We start from the raw sequence: 15,904 nt of genomic DNA, 5'->3' as shown, positions 1-15,904 counted from the left end.
ACACACACACACACACACACACACACACACGCCCTCACCTCAGTCTCACTGGGCCGGTACATATAATTGAAGAAGACGGGGCTCTTCCTGTGCATTCGGTTGATCCACTCCCAGATGCACACGCCCCTCCTGGCCTGCTTATCCCCCTTGTCCTCGAACAACGTGCCTGTGGACGAGGAGGAGTTAGTCATCGGATTGGGGAGGCCATGGTACCCGGGGCTGGCCTGCTTGAGTCACCACCATGCAAAGTCACCACTATGCAAAGGCCCCCTTTGCATGGTGGTCACTTTGCATGGTGGTGACTCTCTGCCGACGGGAGGACGATCGTGTGTGTGTTAGTGGCAGACTGTGAGTCACTTATAGTAACGTGCTTGGAGCAATCAGCGGTTGGAAAAGCACGAGATAAGCGCCATTATCTCTGAACGCAATCCTGCAGGAGTGAACAATTTCGGAAAACATAAGCAAATGCAAATTACCCTTACTTGATTGGCCGAGGTAATAGCCAAGCGACTGTGAAGTCATTTGGTGAAGAGAGATTGTGGTTCTCTCTACTTCATGGTCTAGAGGTGCCATGGCTATCTCTAGCCAAGGTATGCTCCGTTGTGGGCATAGCTTGACTAATAACTCTTTCTCCATCGCTCCCAGTGAACAAGAAAGTCAACTTAAATGATATGACTCCAAAGTATTACAACAAATGGATTCATTATGATTAGATTATAGATAACAGACTTGCAAGAGAGGTAAAAACGGCTCTCCGAATAGTTTGGAAGACGAAAGCTATGTTTTGTGATTGCTATCTAAACCACATAACCTCCCAAATCCCGGGGCCTTGGCCTTAGCACAGCTCACTGACCGTGCTCTAGGCGCTCGTAGTCAGAGTCCAGCAGGAAGTTCTTGAACCGGTTGGAGATGTGATGGTACGCCAGGAACTTCACATACTGCTGATTGAACTCAAACTCCAGAGGATGCTGGTCCAAAAGCTGGAACAGAGAACAACAGAGGGGGGGGGGGGGGGGGGGGGGGGGGGTTGGTGGGGGTTACTCATCAAGATATCACACTGAGCTCATCCCATGCACCGTGGCCACGACGGTGACTTGCACAGAGAAAGGCCGAGGGAGGGGTGTGTGTGTGGGGGGGCGGCGGGGGGGGGGGGGGGGGGGGTTACTCATCAGAGATCGGACTGAGCTCATCCCGTGCACTGTGGCTACAATGGCGACTTATGCATAAATCTCCAAAGACGGGGCCCAATTAGAAGCAGGAAAGTACTGCCGCTGCGGCCAGCACACAGGGCGGGGTGCGGGAGGGGAAGGGGGGGGGTGACATCATGCCTCTAAAGAAACGGCTCCAGAACTATTATGTCCGTCCCGAGGGGAGACCACTGGCTGCTCGGGGGCCACCTGGGTCCATTGGCAATAACAACAGCTGGTTCAGAGATGAAGTACTTCTATTTTCAGAGCAGGATCGCCCCCCCCCTGGGCTATGGTTGTCCAGAACCCCTCGGCCGCGGGCCAGGCGTCCTCAGCAGCCAGGGGCGTCGCCTTCGACGAGACCAATGTCAAAACTATGTGTTGATGTCAGTGTTGGGGAGTGAACTCCCAGCGCCACCCGAACACCACGGCACCGTGGCCTCCTACCCGTGGCCTCCACAGTCGGCATTACCCCCTCTCACCCTTTCCCGCCATTGCAGCCCCCGCCTCTTCTCACTCCCCCCCCCCCCGTTGCTCCGATCTCTCTCTCTCTCTCTCTCTCGCTGCCTCCCCTCTCTCTCCCTTGCCCCCCCTCTCTCTCTCTCCATCCTCTCGCCGCCCTCTCTCCCTCCCCTCTCTCTCCATCTTCCCTCTCTCTCTCCATCCTCCCTCTCTCTCTCTCTCTCTCCATCCTCCCTCTCTCTCTCTCCATCCTCCCTCTCTCTCTCTCCATCCTCCCTCTCTCTCTCTCCCTCCCCTGTCCCCCCCCTCTCTCTCCATCCTCCCTCTCTCTCTCTCCATCCTCCCTCTCTCTCCCTCCCCTGTCCCCCCCCTCTCTCCATCCTCCCTCTCTCTCTCCCTCCCCTGTCCCCCCCCTCTCTCTCCATCCTCCCTCTCTCCCCCCAGCCTCTCTCCATCCTCCCTCTCTCCCTCTCTCTCTCACCCTCCCCTGCCCCCCCTCTCTCTCTCCATCCTCCCTCTCTCCCCCCAGCCTCTCCCCATCTCCCTCGCTCTCTCTAATAAAAACCCCAGGTTTAAAAGCACACCCAAGCCTCCCGTGAGCCCTCCAAACTCCCCCAGACCCCAATTTTCCACTTAGAGAGGAAACACGCGATAGAGAGAGATATTGAAAGGGATGCTGGGTGCTGAGCTCTGGGTTCCCGCACACACACCATCTGGGCAACAGGCTCAGGCCCCTTCCCCCCCCCCCCCCCCCCGCCGCGGCCCACTCGCTCGTTGAAAACGACCGAGCCAAGGCGGGGGGATCACAGAGTGCAAAAAGCAAAACCAAATGGACACACAATGACAGCTGAATTAACCCCCGCCCTTCTCTCTCTCTCTCTCTCTCTCTGCCTCACTTTTTTCACTATGGTGGAATGCAATGATTTCATGGGGGAGCTATGGATGGGTTGAGGGGGATTTGTGGGAGGATCCGGGGGGGTTATTGGGGCTTCGCAGGAGGGGTGCGGAGGGGTTGCTTGATGGGCTATACTATGGGGATCAGGGGCATGGAGGGAGGGCGAGGTGCTTCACCTGGTGGACACAGTCCAGGAACTGCAGGAAGATGGGCGTGAAGCCGCTGCCCTGGCTGCCGGGGCTCAGGTTGCTGCGCTGGCTGAATTTGTGGCCGAAGGAGAGCCACTCTTTCTCCAGCAGCACCTGGAAGCCCTCCAGAGTCCTGTAGAAGGGATCGCTGAGCAGCTGCACCAGAGACACCACCTGCAGGGAGGAGGTGATGGAGGAGGGAGGAGGGAGGGAGAACACGGCGTCAAGCAGCGTAAAAAAACACTGACGGGTCAATCACGAACACAACCTCGGGCTGTCAAGTAGATGGGAGACAACAGGAATCATCAGATTACTGCTGGAGATAACCGATGATAAAACCGTGTGTTTCTTATTACGCTTGCTCCGCCAGCAGCGCTTCACTTGATGGATTCAAACTGGATGCTATCGCTCAATGTTTCCAGTGTGCGCTCCAGTGTTTGGTGCTGACGTGTTTCCAACACTAACAACCCAAGGCCCAGAACCAACTCTCAACACGCAATGCACAGTGCATTACCTGGGTAACAACAACAAGATTCTAACATAATGAAATATAATTTGATTCAATTTCATAATCGGTACCACAAGGGATTCTTAAACCAATTTAATTTTTAGTTTTATTTTTTCAAACAAAAAAGGCCCTGATTGGAATGAAAAGACCTTAAGATGGTGGGAGGAGGAGCCACACTACTGGAGTAACATGGTTACAGCAGCTTCTAGGAGCAAGATCTTTAGGTTCTCCATGTGAAAATCACCTAGAGAACAGTGGGGACCTTCTTCTGCTTTTCAAACAGCAGCCCGGGGCCATACCGACATGTAAACACGTTCAAAGGACACATGATTGTTGCAACACAACTCTCCCAACCCAACAGGTCAATGTGGAAAATATGTGGAAAATATGAGCTCACTGGGCAAAAATGGGAAATATGCCACGTGAAGCGTGGAAATGGATACAGACAATTTACGGGGATCAAAACAAGCTTTTGTCTGCATGCATGCCTTGAAAGCAAATCCCAAAATATTTCTATGATTATAATCGGCCCGCATCAGCCACAGTGGGGGTGGGCGAGGGCAACACCAAACTAAAGAGTTGGAGAATTGCCATTGATATTGTCAAATTCTATGTGAATAGCATACAATCAAATTATCTAATTACGGAGAATCCTGATGCACAGTTTATTATTACAAATATAAATATATGCAATAATCCTAAATCATTTGGGAGATGCTATCATCCCGAGTGACAAATGGGAGGGGGTTGGACTGTAAATCGACGTAATCTAAGGATTCCTAAAGGGTGGACTAGGGGAATTGAACCTGGTCAATTTGGGGTTAGGAGCATCTGAGTAACTACACCATGACCCTACCCCCCAGTTTATGGACAAAGATGAACCACTGCCTTCTTCAGAGTCTTATGTCACCCAGCAACGCAGTATCAGAGGGCCGTACCGTTTGGGCGATCAAACCGTCTCTCCTTTACTTTGTCGTACCGATTCTGCCAATTAGGCGTGAACGTGCCTCACCCATTAACTTAATCAACAGCAGTATCATGTTGGTCTTTGTGATGAGACACTGATGGGTAAAGCAGTTGAATGACGATGCACACTGCACAGTGTTTTTGGTCACCGGCTCCGTACTGATGTGACTTGATGAAAATAATGAAAGATGCAGGTGTGAAAACTTATAACGCGAGGGAGCGGTATAAATAAAACCTCTTTTGAAGAATCGCTACAACAACGTCACTTCGTACAAATGACAATGGACACGTATGTTTTGCCCGGAGAGGCGCTTACGATGGTTCAATCATGGATTCTGGTGGTGTCCTTTAATTGCCCCTGTTTGGGTACAGGGTGTGGTGTGAGCGCTACGGTTTGGGGCAGCAGACAGAGATCAGTATGTTTAGTATGGCCCTCACCTGTGTGGTGATGTCCCAGCCGTCCTCCAGGCTGAGAAGAACCGAGGAGCCGGTGTCCAGCAGATCCACCAGCAGCAGGGCCAACTCTAGGATCTTGTGTAGCTGTGGGGGGACCACACACACACACACACACACACACACAGGCCGACAGAAAGACAGACACACACACACACACAGAACAATAAGTCTATTGTCTGCATTCAGTGCTATTTTCGGGGTGCGATGGCGAGGCCCGGCTTGGCATTCCCACAGATCATATTGTTAATGTTAACGTGAGGGCAGGGGCTCGAGGGGGTCAGCCAGATAACCGGCATGATAAGGCCCCCCACTGGCTGTGCTGCGCTGGGCCTGTGTCCACTTCCCTTGGGAACCAGATAGTGGATTTAGTGTGAAAGTCACACACACACACACACACACACACACACACACACACACACACACACACACACACACACACACACACACACACACACACACACACACACACACACACACACAGGATGAGCAGCAGCCAGAGCCCTAGTGCAGTCTGGGACTTTCTTTTTTAGGAAGCTCTCACGCCAACATCGTCTACGTCTGCCACGGGCGAGGAAAAGCCCCGGAGGCTGTATGCGGTCAACACACGCCTTCATAGCAATGTGCTCTCAAAGTAATGTCCGATGTCCATGCACTAATTGGATCTGCGTCTATGTGTGCGGAAGGTCTCACCTGTGAGATCCACTCAGACTCCTCCAGGGCTCTGAGGAAGGAGTCCTCCGCGTCCGAGGAGGTGGCGCTGGGAACGCACGCCCTAAGCAGCTTCTTGAACGCCGCCTTCACCTGTCGTGTGTCCGCAAAGTCCACCGGCACCAGCTCACAGTTCAGCGACGAGTCCATCTTCAGGCCCTGCCGTGAGGAGACAAAGGAAACACTTGAACATACTTATAACAGATGAATGCATAGATATATGCGTTGTATGTATATAGCCGACAACATGATACAAAACTAAGTATTGCTGCTGGCTCCCATGGAGTGACAATGTACCTTGGCAGGGGTAGATACATTTTATTAGCTATCTCTGATGTTGACGTCTAAAGCGGTCATAAAAGGAACGATTAGAGCCGTCGCTTAAGATGAGAGGTTTATGATGAATCTACAAAGAACCCAAACAGTCTTGTTGAATTCTTCAGACGGAAAAAAGGCAACTCGTCATTCTTGAGCGACCTATGTCACGTGCAAGTTTAAATCAAATGGAGGTCATCGCTCAAAACTGTTCACAGCGATAGACATGACGTGGAGGAAAAACATCTCCCAACCTCTTCCAACATTTAATTTAAGAGTTATTGGTTTTCAACTCCTTTACTGTCAGTATGGTTATGTGCCGCTGACGTCAAGTTGTATTCAGATTCGGCAAGGCTAGCTAAGAAAACAATTAAAAGGAAATAATAATACCGCCACTTACAATATAATGTTTCAGACACATAATAATAATTGACAAAAATAAGAAGACCACTAAATCTGTTTGACTAAAACCGTGGAAGAAGCTGCTCCCGACGATGTTAACATCTCCAATCCCGTGAAACCCAAATCTCTCTCGACGCCCATTTCCTCTGCCGTACCCGTAGATGAGACTTCTCTCCGAAGATGTAGAATGCCGCCTGTTGCTTGAGGAGCTGAGCCTGAAGGCCGCTGCTCCCTGCAGGGGGCGCCAGATCCTTCCCGGCTATCCTGGCACCCTGCTCACCCGGCGATTGGAGCTGGCTGGGACGACTGCTAGAGCGAAGGCTGGCCCACACACCTGTAGGCACAGAACACAGAAAGACTCTCACACCACTTGGTCTAGCCACGCTACGCATGAATATCAAGTTATTTATATTTCTGCTGTTGTTGTTGTTCGTTTAGCATCAAGGTCCAAATGAACAACACATGTCGTGCTAAGTTCATGCTGCATGCACATCAGCAGCACCAGCGATTGTGTAAACACCATCATTCTTTCGGGCCATCAAAACCAAGTGTTTGGGTGCTGGAGATATTGAAAGCAGAGGTTATAGGAATTTGTTAGCAGGATTAGCCAATAGGGTTAGAGATCACTGGTGGCTATCACATTTGATTAATAGCATGCAGTCATTATCGCAGTGACCTAAAGTCCATATATTTTGTTGTTTGTTGTATATTGTTCAGCCGAATATTAGGTCTGGTTCTAGTATTTGCATAATCTGAGCAAAGAAGATAGCAAAAGAATAAATAAATAATGAAAGCTAAATCTGAAGAAGTGAAATAACATTTAGATTTTTTGCGTTCAATCATAGGATTACGGAAGTTGCAGGAAAAATGTGCCAAAAACACAATCAATAACTAGAATTTACACCCATAATACAATTATATAAAGGTTTAGAGCTGATTGTGCATCACCATTTTTACATTTGAACAAGAAAAACAAAAGAGGACAATGCCGTCCCCCTGATGATAAATTTTCAGCCACTAATTAAAAAAAAAAAAAAAAAAACATTTATTTGGTGATGGTTTTTTGTACCGTTAGAAAATATATGTGATGAAGTTACAATGATTGTTACAATAATTGATTGCATTAATGGTTTATCAAATAATACCTACGGTAATTGAAATAAATCACATCATTGTTATTTTACAATGGAAACACACCTAAATCCGCATCGGTCGAGGAAAAGTCAGTTTCATCTATGAGGTGAAAACTTCTCCCTGCTTTCCTCGTTAGCACCTGAGCCAGCCTCATGTTTAGTCTATCCGACACACACTTGAATTACATTATATTGGTCATCTACCAGATACGCAAGCGAACCCCAGGGGCTAGCAGCCGGACAGATGAGTCCATCTTCCAGCTAACTGGGTTCCAGCTAAACGTGAATCACCTCACCAATATGAGCCAAGATATTAACAATAGAGAGGACGGACGCCACAACAAAGGAGCTCCTAAACCTACGCTTAACCACAGCTTCCACACAGAGCGCGTGCAGTCACTCATTATTAGCCCAGCGCTGCTGAAATCTCAACACATACGTACGCGTATGAAAGTGTTCACACACATATGCATGCACTCAGTGTGTGTGTGTGTGTGTGTGTGTGTGTGTGTGTGTGTGTGTGTGTGTCTGTGTGTGCGCTCGCGCGCGTCAACGCTCTTGAAAGTGGTTGCAATGAATGCACATATTTAGGTTGGAGGATTAATGTGTCGTTTAGAGAAGTGAAAGGAAAAAGTTTTGAGCATGGGTTATCATATGGACTGTGGATAAGAGATGTGAAATGACAAAGGTTAGAGCATGGGTTATGACATGGACTGTTAATAAGAGATGTGAAATGACAAAGGTTTGAGCATGGGTTATCACATGGACTGTTAATAAGAGATGTGAAATGACAAAGGTTTGAGCATGGGTTATGACATGGACTGTTAAGAAGGCGGCGATGGGGAAATACCGGTGTCACTATACCTTGATTTTGGGCTGTTCCCTTACTGGCAGACTTTGGGTTTGAGTGATTGAATAGTTTATCCCTGTACCCAAGCACTGGGGAGGGGTTTTGGTGTTTACAGGGAAGGGAAGAGAAGGAGAGGACAGGAAAGATAGTACCATGAAAATAAAAGGAGAAAAAAAATAAATCAAAATTGGGAAACACACAATGACATAGGAATGTGTATTCAATGCCATGTTGAATATTGTTGACCAAAACAATGAGACAGATCGGAGTTCCCCAGTCATGACGGAACTCCTATTTCCCGTGATTTGTGATGAAGCAGTACGAGGGGTCCGTTTTTCAACCCAGTAGAGCGAATGAAGTGGCATGCAACACTGATGATGGGGGTTGATGGAATGTGATAATAAGAGGGTGACGATTCCCGGCATCCAGGAAGCAAACAAACATGAGGGAGTTTGCTAGGACTTAGTATACATTTTAATAGAATCAAACAGATTACGGAGTAAGAAAGAGAAGGACGGGTTCTTTGCCTTCCAAATGAATGCATCCTCCAGTTTTTTGTTAGAACAGTCCAGGAAATTAAAAAACACACCCCACGAATTAGGAGTGAACCCTCTTTACGCTGCTATGTCTAAAAAAACATACCTTCCAAACCACACTGTCGTAATAGGTCTGCAGGTTAAGGTCCTTGCACATTCAATTTTCATTGTGTTTCTTTCCTACATCAATTAAATCAATAAAAATCGCTGAGCAGACAGCGCAACTTTCTATCTTTTTGAGTCGCTGTAAACAGAGACCAGTGAAGTCCCTAAACTAGCTTTACTTTGGAGAAGACGGAATGATGTATTTTACCCTTGCTTTACTGATGAACCTGGACAATCTCATCCGCGTCCGCTGACTTCGGCTCATTTGGTCAAAGGTAGATTAAAGGAAAATGGCACTGTGCGTCTCCTTCAACTACGGGTAGGTAGAAAATATCCTTATTTCCCCAAGAGTGTCCATTAAAAAAGACTCTAGGATCTTGTGGAGCTGTGGGGGGACCACACACACACACTAGTAGTTCTAAACTTTAGAGTTTAGACTCATACATGAGACAGGGATTTGTATTAGTATATTACATTTTCTGTGTATGTGCACAGTACTGTATTGTTTGCGTCTTTGAGACCAGCGTACTGGTGCACTCTGCCTCAAATCACTTGAGAGATCGTGTTTTTGCGTATCGATTTCACATTTTGTTCTGAAAAGACTTGTTGTGCCCCCTACTTGTCCTTTGGCGAGGTCTACCCCCAATGTGTCCGAGTGGCTGAGGAGGAGAAAGCGGCAGCATCACTCACCCCCCCTGGTGAAGCTGTTTGAGAAGGGGATATCTAAATGGACAGGGGCCATCTTTGGTATCCTGGACGTCCGCCTTTCACTACCTGAACACACAACACACACGCACACACACACACACCACAATAAGCACAACAAACATTCCCCATGTGAATTGAGCACTACACACAAACACACCATATGAGTGACGGTGATGCGGTCCGGGGCCATAACAACACAACATGGCAACTGGGGAAGGCAAATCTTGAAGAATGGTCTTCGGTCTGTTGTAGGGACGTAAGGTGTTTGTTTACAACTCTGTACCACTGATTTACAGCTGAAAGGCAAACTGGATTGAGATGCATGGTAAAGCCCTTTTGGCTCAGACTTTGAAATCCTACTGGCGACATGGTTTAAAGCTGCGGCTGATGAGATGGACAGGCTGGGAATCCTCTTTCCCTATTAGGTGGACGTTCTCCTGATCCTCCCTGGCCTAGAGAAATAGGATCTTTGGCGCTATTGATCCATTGGAAGACGTTTTATGACCCAGTTTGCATGAATAGAGTGGAGTTGGGTATAAGGTTGAAACATAATGTGTCCGTGCATCTGTTTGCATGTCTGTGTTTGTGTGTTTGTGTCTGTATGCATCTACGCATGTGCATGTGTGTTTTTGTGTAAGCAAGGGAACGTTTGTGCGTGCGCATGTGTGCGCATGTGTGCGAATGTGTGCTTGTGTGCGCATGTGTGCGAATGTGTGCTTGTGTGTGTGTGTGTGTGTGCATGTGTGTGTGCATGTGCGTGTGCGTGCGCGCGTACGTGCATGCGTGCGTGCGTGCGTGCATGCGTGAACATGTCAGCTTCCTGGCACTCGCCTAAACACAAGTACAATATGTTGACAAAATAGGTTTAGGTCAGCATAGATAGATGAATAAGAGCCACGACCTCTTATTGTCCTGTTCCTCTTACATAAGCCTGAAATTGTAAAACAGTTCCTTCCTAGACAAAGTAATGGACCTAATAATATATATATATATAAATATATCTGCCTCTGTCTCTCCCTCTCTCACAGACACAGAGCCAATATGACTGCACATAAGATAAGTGTCTGATAACACACTGAGGAAGATGACAGAGGAAAAAACATGCTGGTAAAACAAAAGAGCCACAAAACACGGCTTAGCGATACGGCACAATAGTTTCAAAATCTCAAGTTTGCAATCTTTGACTAGACTCGCGCCAACTGGATGGCGGTAGACTGCAGATGATCAGAATTGCAGAAGGATACACACACACACAACACAACACTGTTATCTGAGTATTTGTCTCCAGATCATAGTAGGTAACTGACCTACCACGCACAGACATAAATATAGAGTCTGAAACCAAAGTGCACTTAAAAAATTCTGTTCCGCAGTAATACGAGAATCACATCCAGGTCTTGGCTTATATTAAATGCTGAATTGTCCTCAAAATACTTGTTCAGGGCAATATCGTCATATTATAAGACCAGGGGTAAAAACATCCTGCCCAGATTGCTAATGTTAAGAAGGAAGGACATTTCAAACTTCTTTAAAAATACTAAAAGTAGTAAAAATCAGTGTTTGAATGACCTAAACCCTCCTATTGACAAGCTGATGATTCTTACAAAGTATTGCTTTGGACCTTATTATCCAAGGTGCCATATTGCTTTGCTAGGGGGGAGGGGACTTTCTCAAACCATTGGAGAAACCATGACAACTCAATTAAAATACAATCAAAATGCTACCTGGTTGGGAAACCGTACTGCAAGAACAGAAAATAATAAATTGAGCTGTCGTCATGTTTTCCCCAAAGATTGTAGGTTTACCTAACTAATAAGGCCACTAGGTGAACAAGGTGTCTTGAGGTGTTTTCCGACTCATGAATGCATGAGTGACTTCAATACGTTGTTGTTGTTACCTGGTGTACCTGGTGACAGTCCGATCTGGGAGCGGTTGGATAGCGTGTTGTTGCCGTTCATCTTGAAGTGGACTGGAACGGAGTCAAGGATGGCCTGCAGGTACTTCTCCTGTTCTAGACTACTGGAAGACTCGGAGGATGAAGTAGTGGCTGCAACACAGAGGTTGAGGCCATACACAATCAAAACAATGGTCAAATGAAATAGCAATGATGCATAGTTAGGACGCAAGGATACAGCCACGAAAAGCAAAAGGGTTAAACTGTTCAAGTCTAGGTACTATTCTGCTTATAGCGGTCGTGCAGTCACGTGATTGGCATGATTCCATCAACAGGGTGGTCGGCTCGAGATGAAACGATCTTGAGTGAAGGCCAACATTTAACGGTCCGTTATCGCACCCGCAAAGATACAGCGTTGTGTCCTGGTGCATTCCTGGTTCCTTCTGAACTAAATGAAGCGTATGTGAGGTGTGTGCGTGGCGAGGCGGGGGTGCGTACTTGTAGTGGAGGGATTCTGGGACTTGAAGAGCCCCACCACACTCTTGCCGTGGAAGCCCCCGGAGCGCAGCAGCAGGGCCTTGGAGCGGGGGTGCTTCCAGCACACCACGGGCAGCCGGTTGTGTCTGTAGCAGCGGGCCACCTTGTGCAGGCTGCTGTCCTGCACGGCCTGGGGAACCACCAGCAGCCCCGGGTAGCTGGGACACACACACACACACACACACACACACACACACACACACACACACACACACACACACACACACACACACACACACACACACACACACACACACACACACACACACCCCATGTCAACATACAGTATAAAACATCTAGTAGGGCCTAAAAAAAAAAAAAGTTTGGTTCCTGTTGGTTGTCAGTTGAGGTCATGGGTAGGTAGGGAATTTATTTTATTATTTTATATTTTCCAGCGGCAGTGAATGATAGTTAGGTTGTTTTCATTTAAAAACGAGAAAATTCGCTCATCCATTTTTTTTTTTCTTTTCTTTTTTTAAAGCTCATAAAATAATTTGGGTCGCACATAAATAGACAGGGTCGGTCGGAAACCGGAACCAAACATTATTTTTTTTTTAGGCCTAGTATATGAGTAAGATGATAGTATAATGAAGAAATCAATCGTAATACTCGTTATTTTTATTAGTAGGAGTATTAATAATAATAACAATAAAATATATATACAATTTGTTGGAATTAATTATAATTCATAATAATAAATATATGTGTAAGGGATAATGTATAGAATGCCGGTAATTATCGGGAAAATAATACCCGACAGGGCGAACAGGACAGCCACTCGAACCGGAGGTGTCTTGCTTCGCCCTTAAGGGGCTTATTTTCGATAATGACCGGCGATGTTCTATACATTATCTCGCTTATTACACGGCTACTTGCCAAAACGAAATACTTACTTCACTAGGTGTGTCTTTTTACAGTTTATTTGTCACCAGCATTCGTAGTGTTGATCAGCAGAGAAATAGTCCACTAAAGACGTTGACGTCGCTAAGCAATTGAAGACGCTGGGGTTGACAAGTTACCAGACTACTTGCAGAGTACGGTAATACAAAAGACGGCAAAAAATGCACTTTCCTTGACAGCGGAAATGATATGCTTAGCAACAGTGAATTATCAAAAATAATTCACCGCCGGAAGTTGTGAAAGGGCAGTGCCAGTGAACGGAGCGTTCCACGGCATTGAGAAGAGCCGTGTAATAAATCTGTGATACAAATGATGACTATCATCCGTATCTTAGGCAGGATGGAGCATGTGCTGATGATTGTTCCAAATAAATGAAGGGCGAAGGTGAGGCGTGTTAAAGGTTTACTTACTTATATTGTCAGGTATGTGTATGAGGAATGTATGATACGGGTATGTGGGTTTAATGTGTGTGTGTGGGTTTAATGTGTGTGTGTGTGTGTGTGTGTGTGTGGGGGGGGTTAGTGTGTGTTTGAGGGGTGTGTGGGTGAGAGAGGTGTGTGTGTGTGTGTGTGTGTGTGTTTGTGAGGTGTGTGTGTGTGTGTGTGTGTGTGTGTGTGCATGCATACCTGCACGTGTGTGTGTGTGTGTGTGTGTGTGTGTGTGTGTGTGTGTGGGCGGTGTGTGTGTGCGTGTGTATACGAGTGGTGTGGCTGTGTGTGCGTTTGTTACCAGCATTCGTACTGTTGGTCAGCAGAGAAATAGTCCACTAAAGACGTTGACGTCGCTTAGCAGCCGAAGACGCTGGGGTTGACAAGTTACCGGACTACTTGCGGAGTGTTACGAAAGATGGCAAAAAAAAAAGACGCTGGGGTTGACAAGTTACCGGACTACTTGCGGAGTGTTACGAAAGATGGCAAAAAATGCACTTTCCTTGACAGCAGTCATTCACCGCCGCAAGTTGTGAATGGCCCATGCAAGTGAATGGAGCGTTCCACGGCATTGAGAAGAGCCTTGTAATAAATCTATATAATGACATTATTCTACTTACATTATTCTACTCTACTTTTTACCATTTTGGACACATTTGAACTGTTTCAACATGTGAAAGAGGCTACTCATTGTAAAGGGCACACTTAAGTCCTGGTTATCACAAAGGGCCTCAATGTTTCTGATCTCTCTGTGACTGATCCTTCCTTGTCTGACCACTTTTGTGTTTTCTTTAACATATCTTTTATTCCAACAAAATCAGATACTGTCAAATAACGGTATATCAATGAAGATTCTAATTTACTTTTTAAAAAGGCCATCTCCTTGCTACCACCTCTCAACCCATGTTCTGCTGATGATCTTGTAGAAAACTTAATGTGAAAATTTTGAAAGTCATAGATGTTATAAGGTTAAAACGATTTCTGGAAAGCAAAAGGAGAAAAGCTGCTTCTGTAACAGCACAGAAAAAAGAATGCAGGAAGGTTGAACGCATCTGGCGTAAAACAAACTTCATATTCACCATGATATCTATAAAGAGAGCATCCGTGCCTACAATTTATACGTAAAAAGTGCTAGAGAAACATTTTTCTCCAATATCATTAAAACCAACACTAATAATGCAAAAACCCTATTTGCAACTGTTGACAGACTGACCAACCCCCCAACACAAATTCCACCTGATCTCTATTCCACGCAGAAATGCAGTGAGTTTGAAGGTTTTTATACTGATACAATTGAAGGCATCAGACGCGGCATCAATATCTCCACTTCAAGCAAAAATGTTGGACTACCACCCTGTTCAGGCAAAAGTAACGTGGCAAGGATGGCATGCTTTAATGTTATAGACTCTCAAACTCTTGTGGAAACTGTGACACAACTAAAGCCATCCACCTGTTGCCTTGATACTTTACCTACCAACCTCTTTAAGAATGTTTTCGACTGCCTAGCAGTAGACATATTGCAGATAGTTAACAACTCTCTCCAGTCAGGCAATTTCCCAAAAGCTTTGAAAACCCTTTTAAAAAAGCGGAGCCTAGATGCCTCTATAATTAACAACTACAGACCAATATCAAATCTACCCTTCATAAGTAAAATCATTGAGAAAGTTGTCCTCCAGCAACTTAATCACTTCCTGGCATCAACTGGTTGCTATGACACCTTCCAATCAGGATTTCGACCCCTGCACAGCACTGAGACCGCCCTTATTAAAGTTGTAAACGACATCCGTCTTAACACAGACTCACCTCAATACTAATGCTACTTGACCTCAGTGTTGCATTCAACACTGTAGTAGACCATATATTACTTCTGGACAGGTTAGAAAACTGGGTGGGGCTTCAGCCACAGTCTTAAATTGGTTCAGGTTCTACCAACAAAATAGGAACTACTTTGTTTCCATTGGCGACTTTGTATCAGAATCAACCAACGTGACATGTAGAGTCCCACAAGGTTCGATCTTAGGGCCCTCTTTATTCACAGACCTGCAAACTCCTCAGAGGAAAAAAGGTGACAGTGTCACAGGGGGATTTTTTTTGTTGTTGTAATGTACAAATGACACTACTCTAAGCGTGACTTAACAAAACTCTTTATCAAAAATCAATGTCAAAACATCCTTAAGGCTTATAAAAAATATTTTATTTACAACTGTCACCATTTTTTTTTTTGTCTCTTATTATTGGAGAGACAAAAAATAATTATTATTCTGTGAAGTTGATGAATTGTCACTTTTAGGTTTTCTACCCAGTTACCAAAAAAATAAACATTTGGAATAGTATGCGCTGTGGCAAGTTACTTCGAAGGCAAAAAAAATCTAAAATACAAGAAAAAACACAAAAACCTACATTCAACCAGTGGGGTATGGCCCCTGACTCTCTGAGGAGGTAGGTACCTCCAGGTACCACCTCCATGCCAGGGCGCCCTGAATTTATGTTTATTAACAGCTCCTCCACCGGGGTCAAGACAACTTGAGGGCCAGATCCAGTCTGCCGACTGTCAGCCTATTCACGATTTGCTTAAAAAAATGGCTAATTTAAATTTATACCAATACGATGGTGGCAAAAGCTTACCAGTTTTTATGTTTTTTTATACTTCATTTCTATAGGCCTACTTGATCCGCTGACCGCTTGGAAGCCATCGGAGTACATATTTTTTTAGAAGAAAGGGGTTA

The 15,904-nt window shown here is 45.9% G+C and overlaps 1 protein-coding gene across 1 annotated transcript in view; it reads right to left on the bottom strand.

Annotated features, from left to right (window-relative positions):
- Nucleotides 1-15,904, bottom strand: part of sbf2 (SET binding factor 2) — a 95,449-nt gene that overhangs the window by 5,708 nt on the left and 73,837 nt on the right. The window contains 10 exon segments of the mRNA XM_030376139.1: nucleotides 39-166; nucleotides 854-980; nucleotides 2,721-2,906; nucleotides 4,645-4,746; nucleotides 5,353-5,529; nucleotides 6,243-6,421; nucleotides 8,085-8,159; nucleotides 9,402-9,485; nucleotides 11,326-11,466; nucleotides 11,812-12,008. Coding sequence (XP_030231999.1) covers nucleotides 39-166; nucleotides 854-980; nucleotides 2,721-2,906; nucleotides 4,645-4,746; nucleotides 5,353-5,529; nucleotides 6,243-6,421; nucleotides 8,085-8,159; nucleotides 9,402-9,485; nucleotides 11,326-11,466; nucleotides 11,812-12,008 — 1,396 coding nt within the window.

Source organism: Gadus morhua, chromosome 14, assembly GCF_902167405.1.
Source record: "Gadus morhua chromosome 14, gadMor3.0, whole genome shotgun sequence".
Classification (NCBI taxonomy): domain Eukaryota; kingdom Metazoa; phylum Chordata; class Actinopteri; order Gadiformes; family Gadidae; genus Gadus; species Gadus morhua.
The sequence above is the reverse complement of the archived record's forward strand: the minus strand, read 5'-3'. Positions and strand labels throughout refer to the sequence as shown.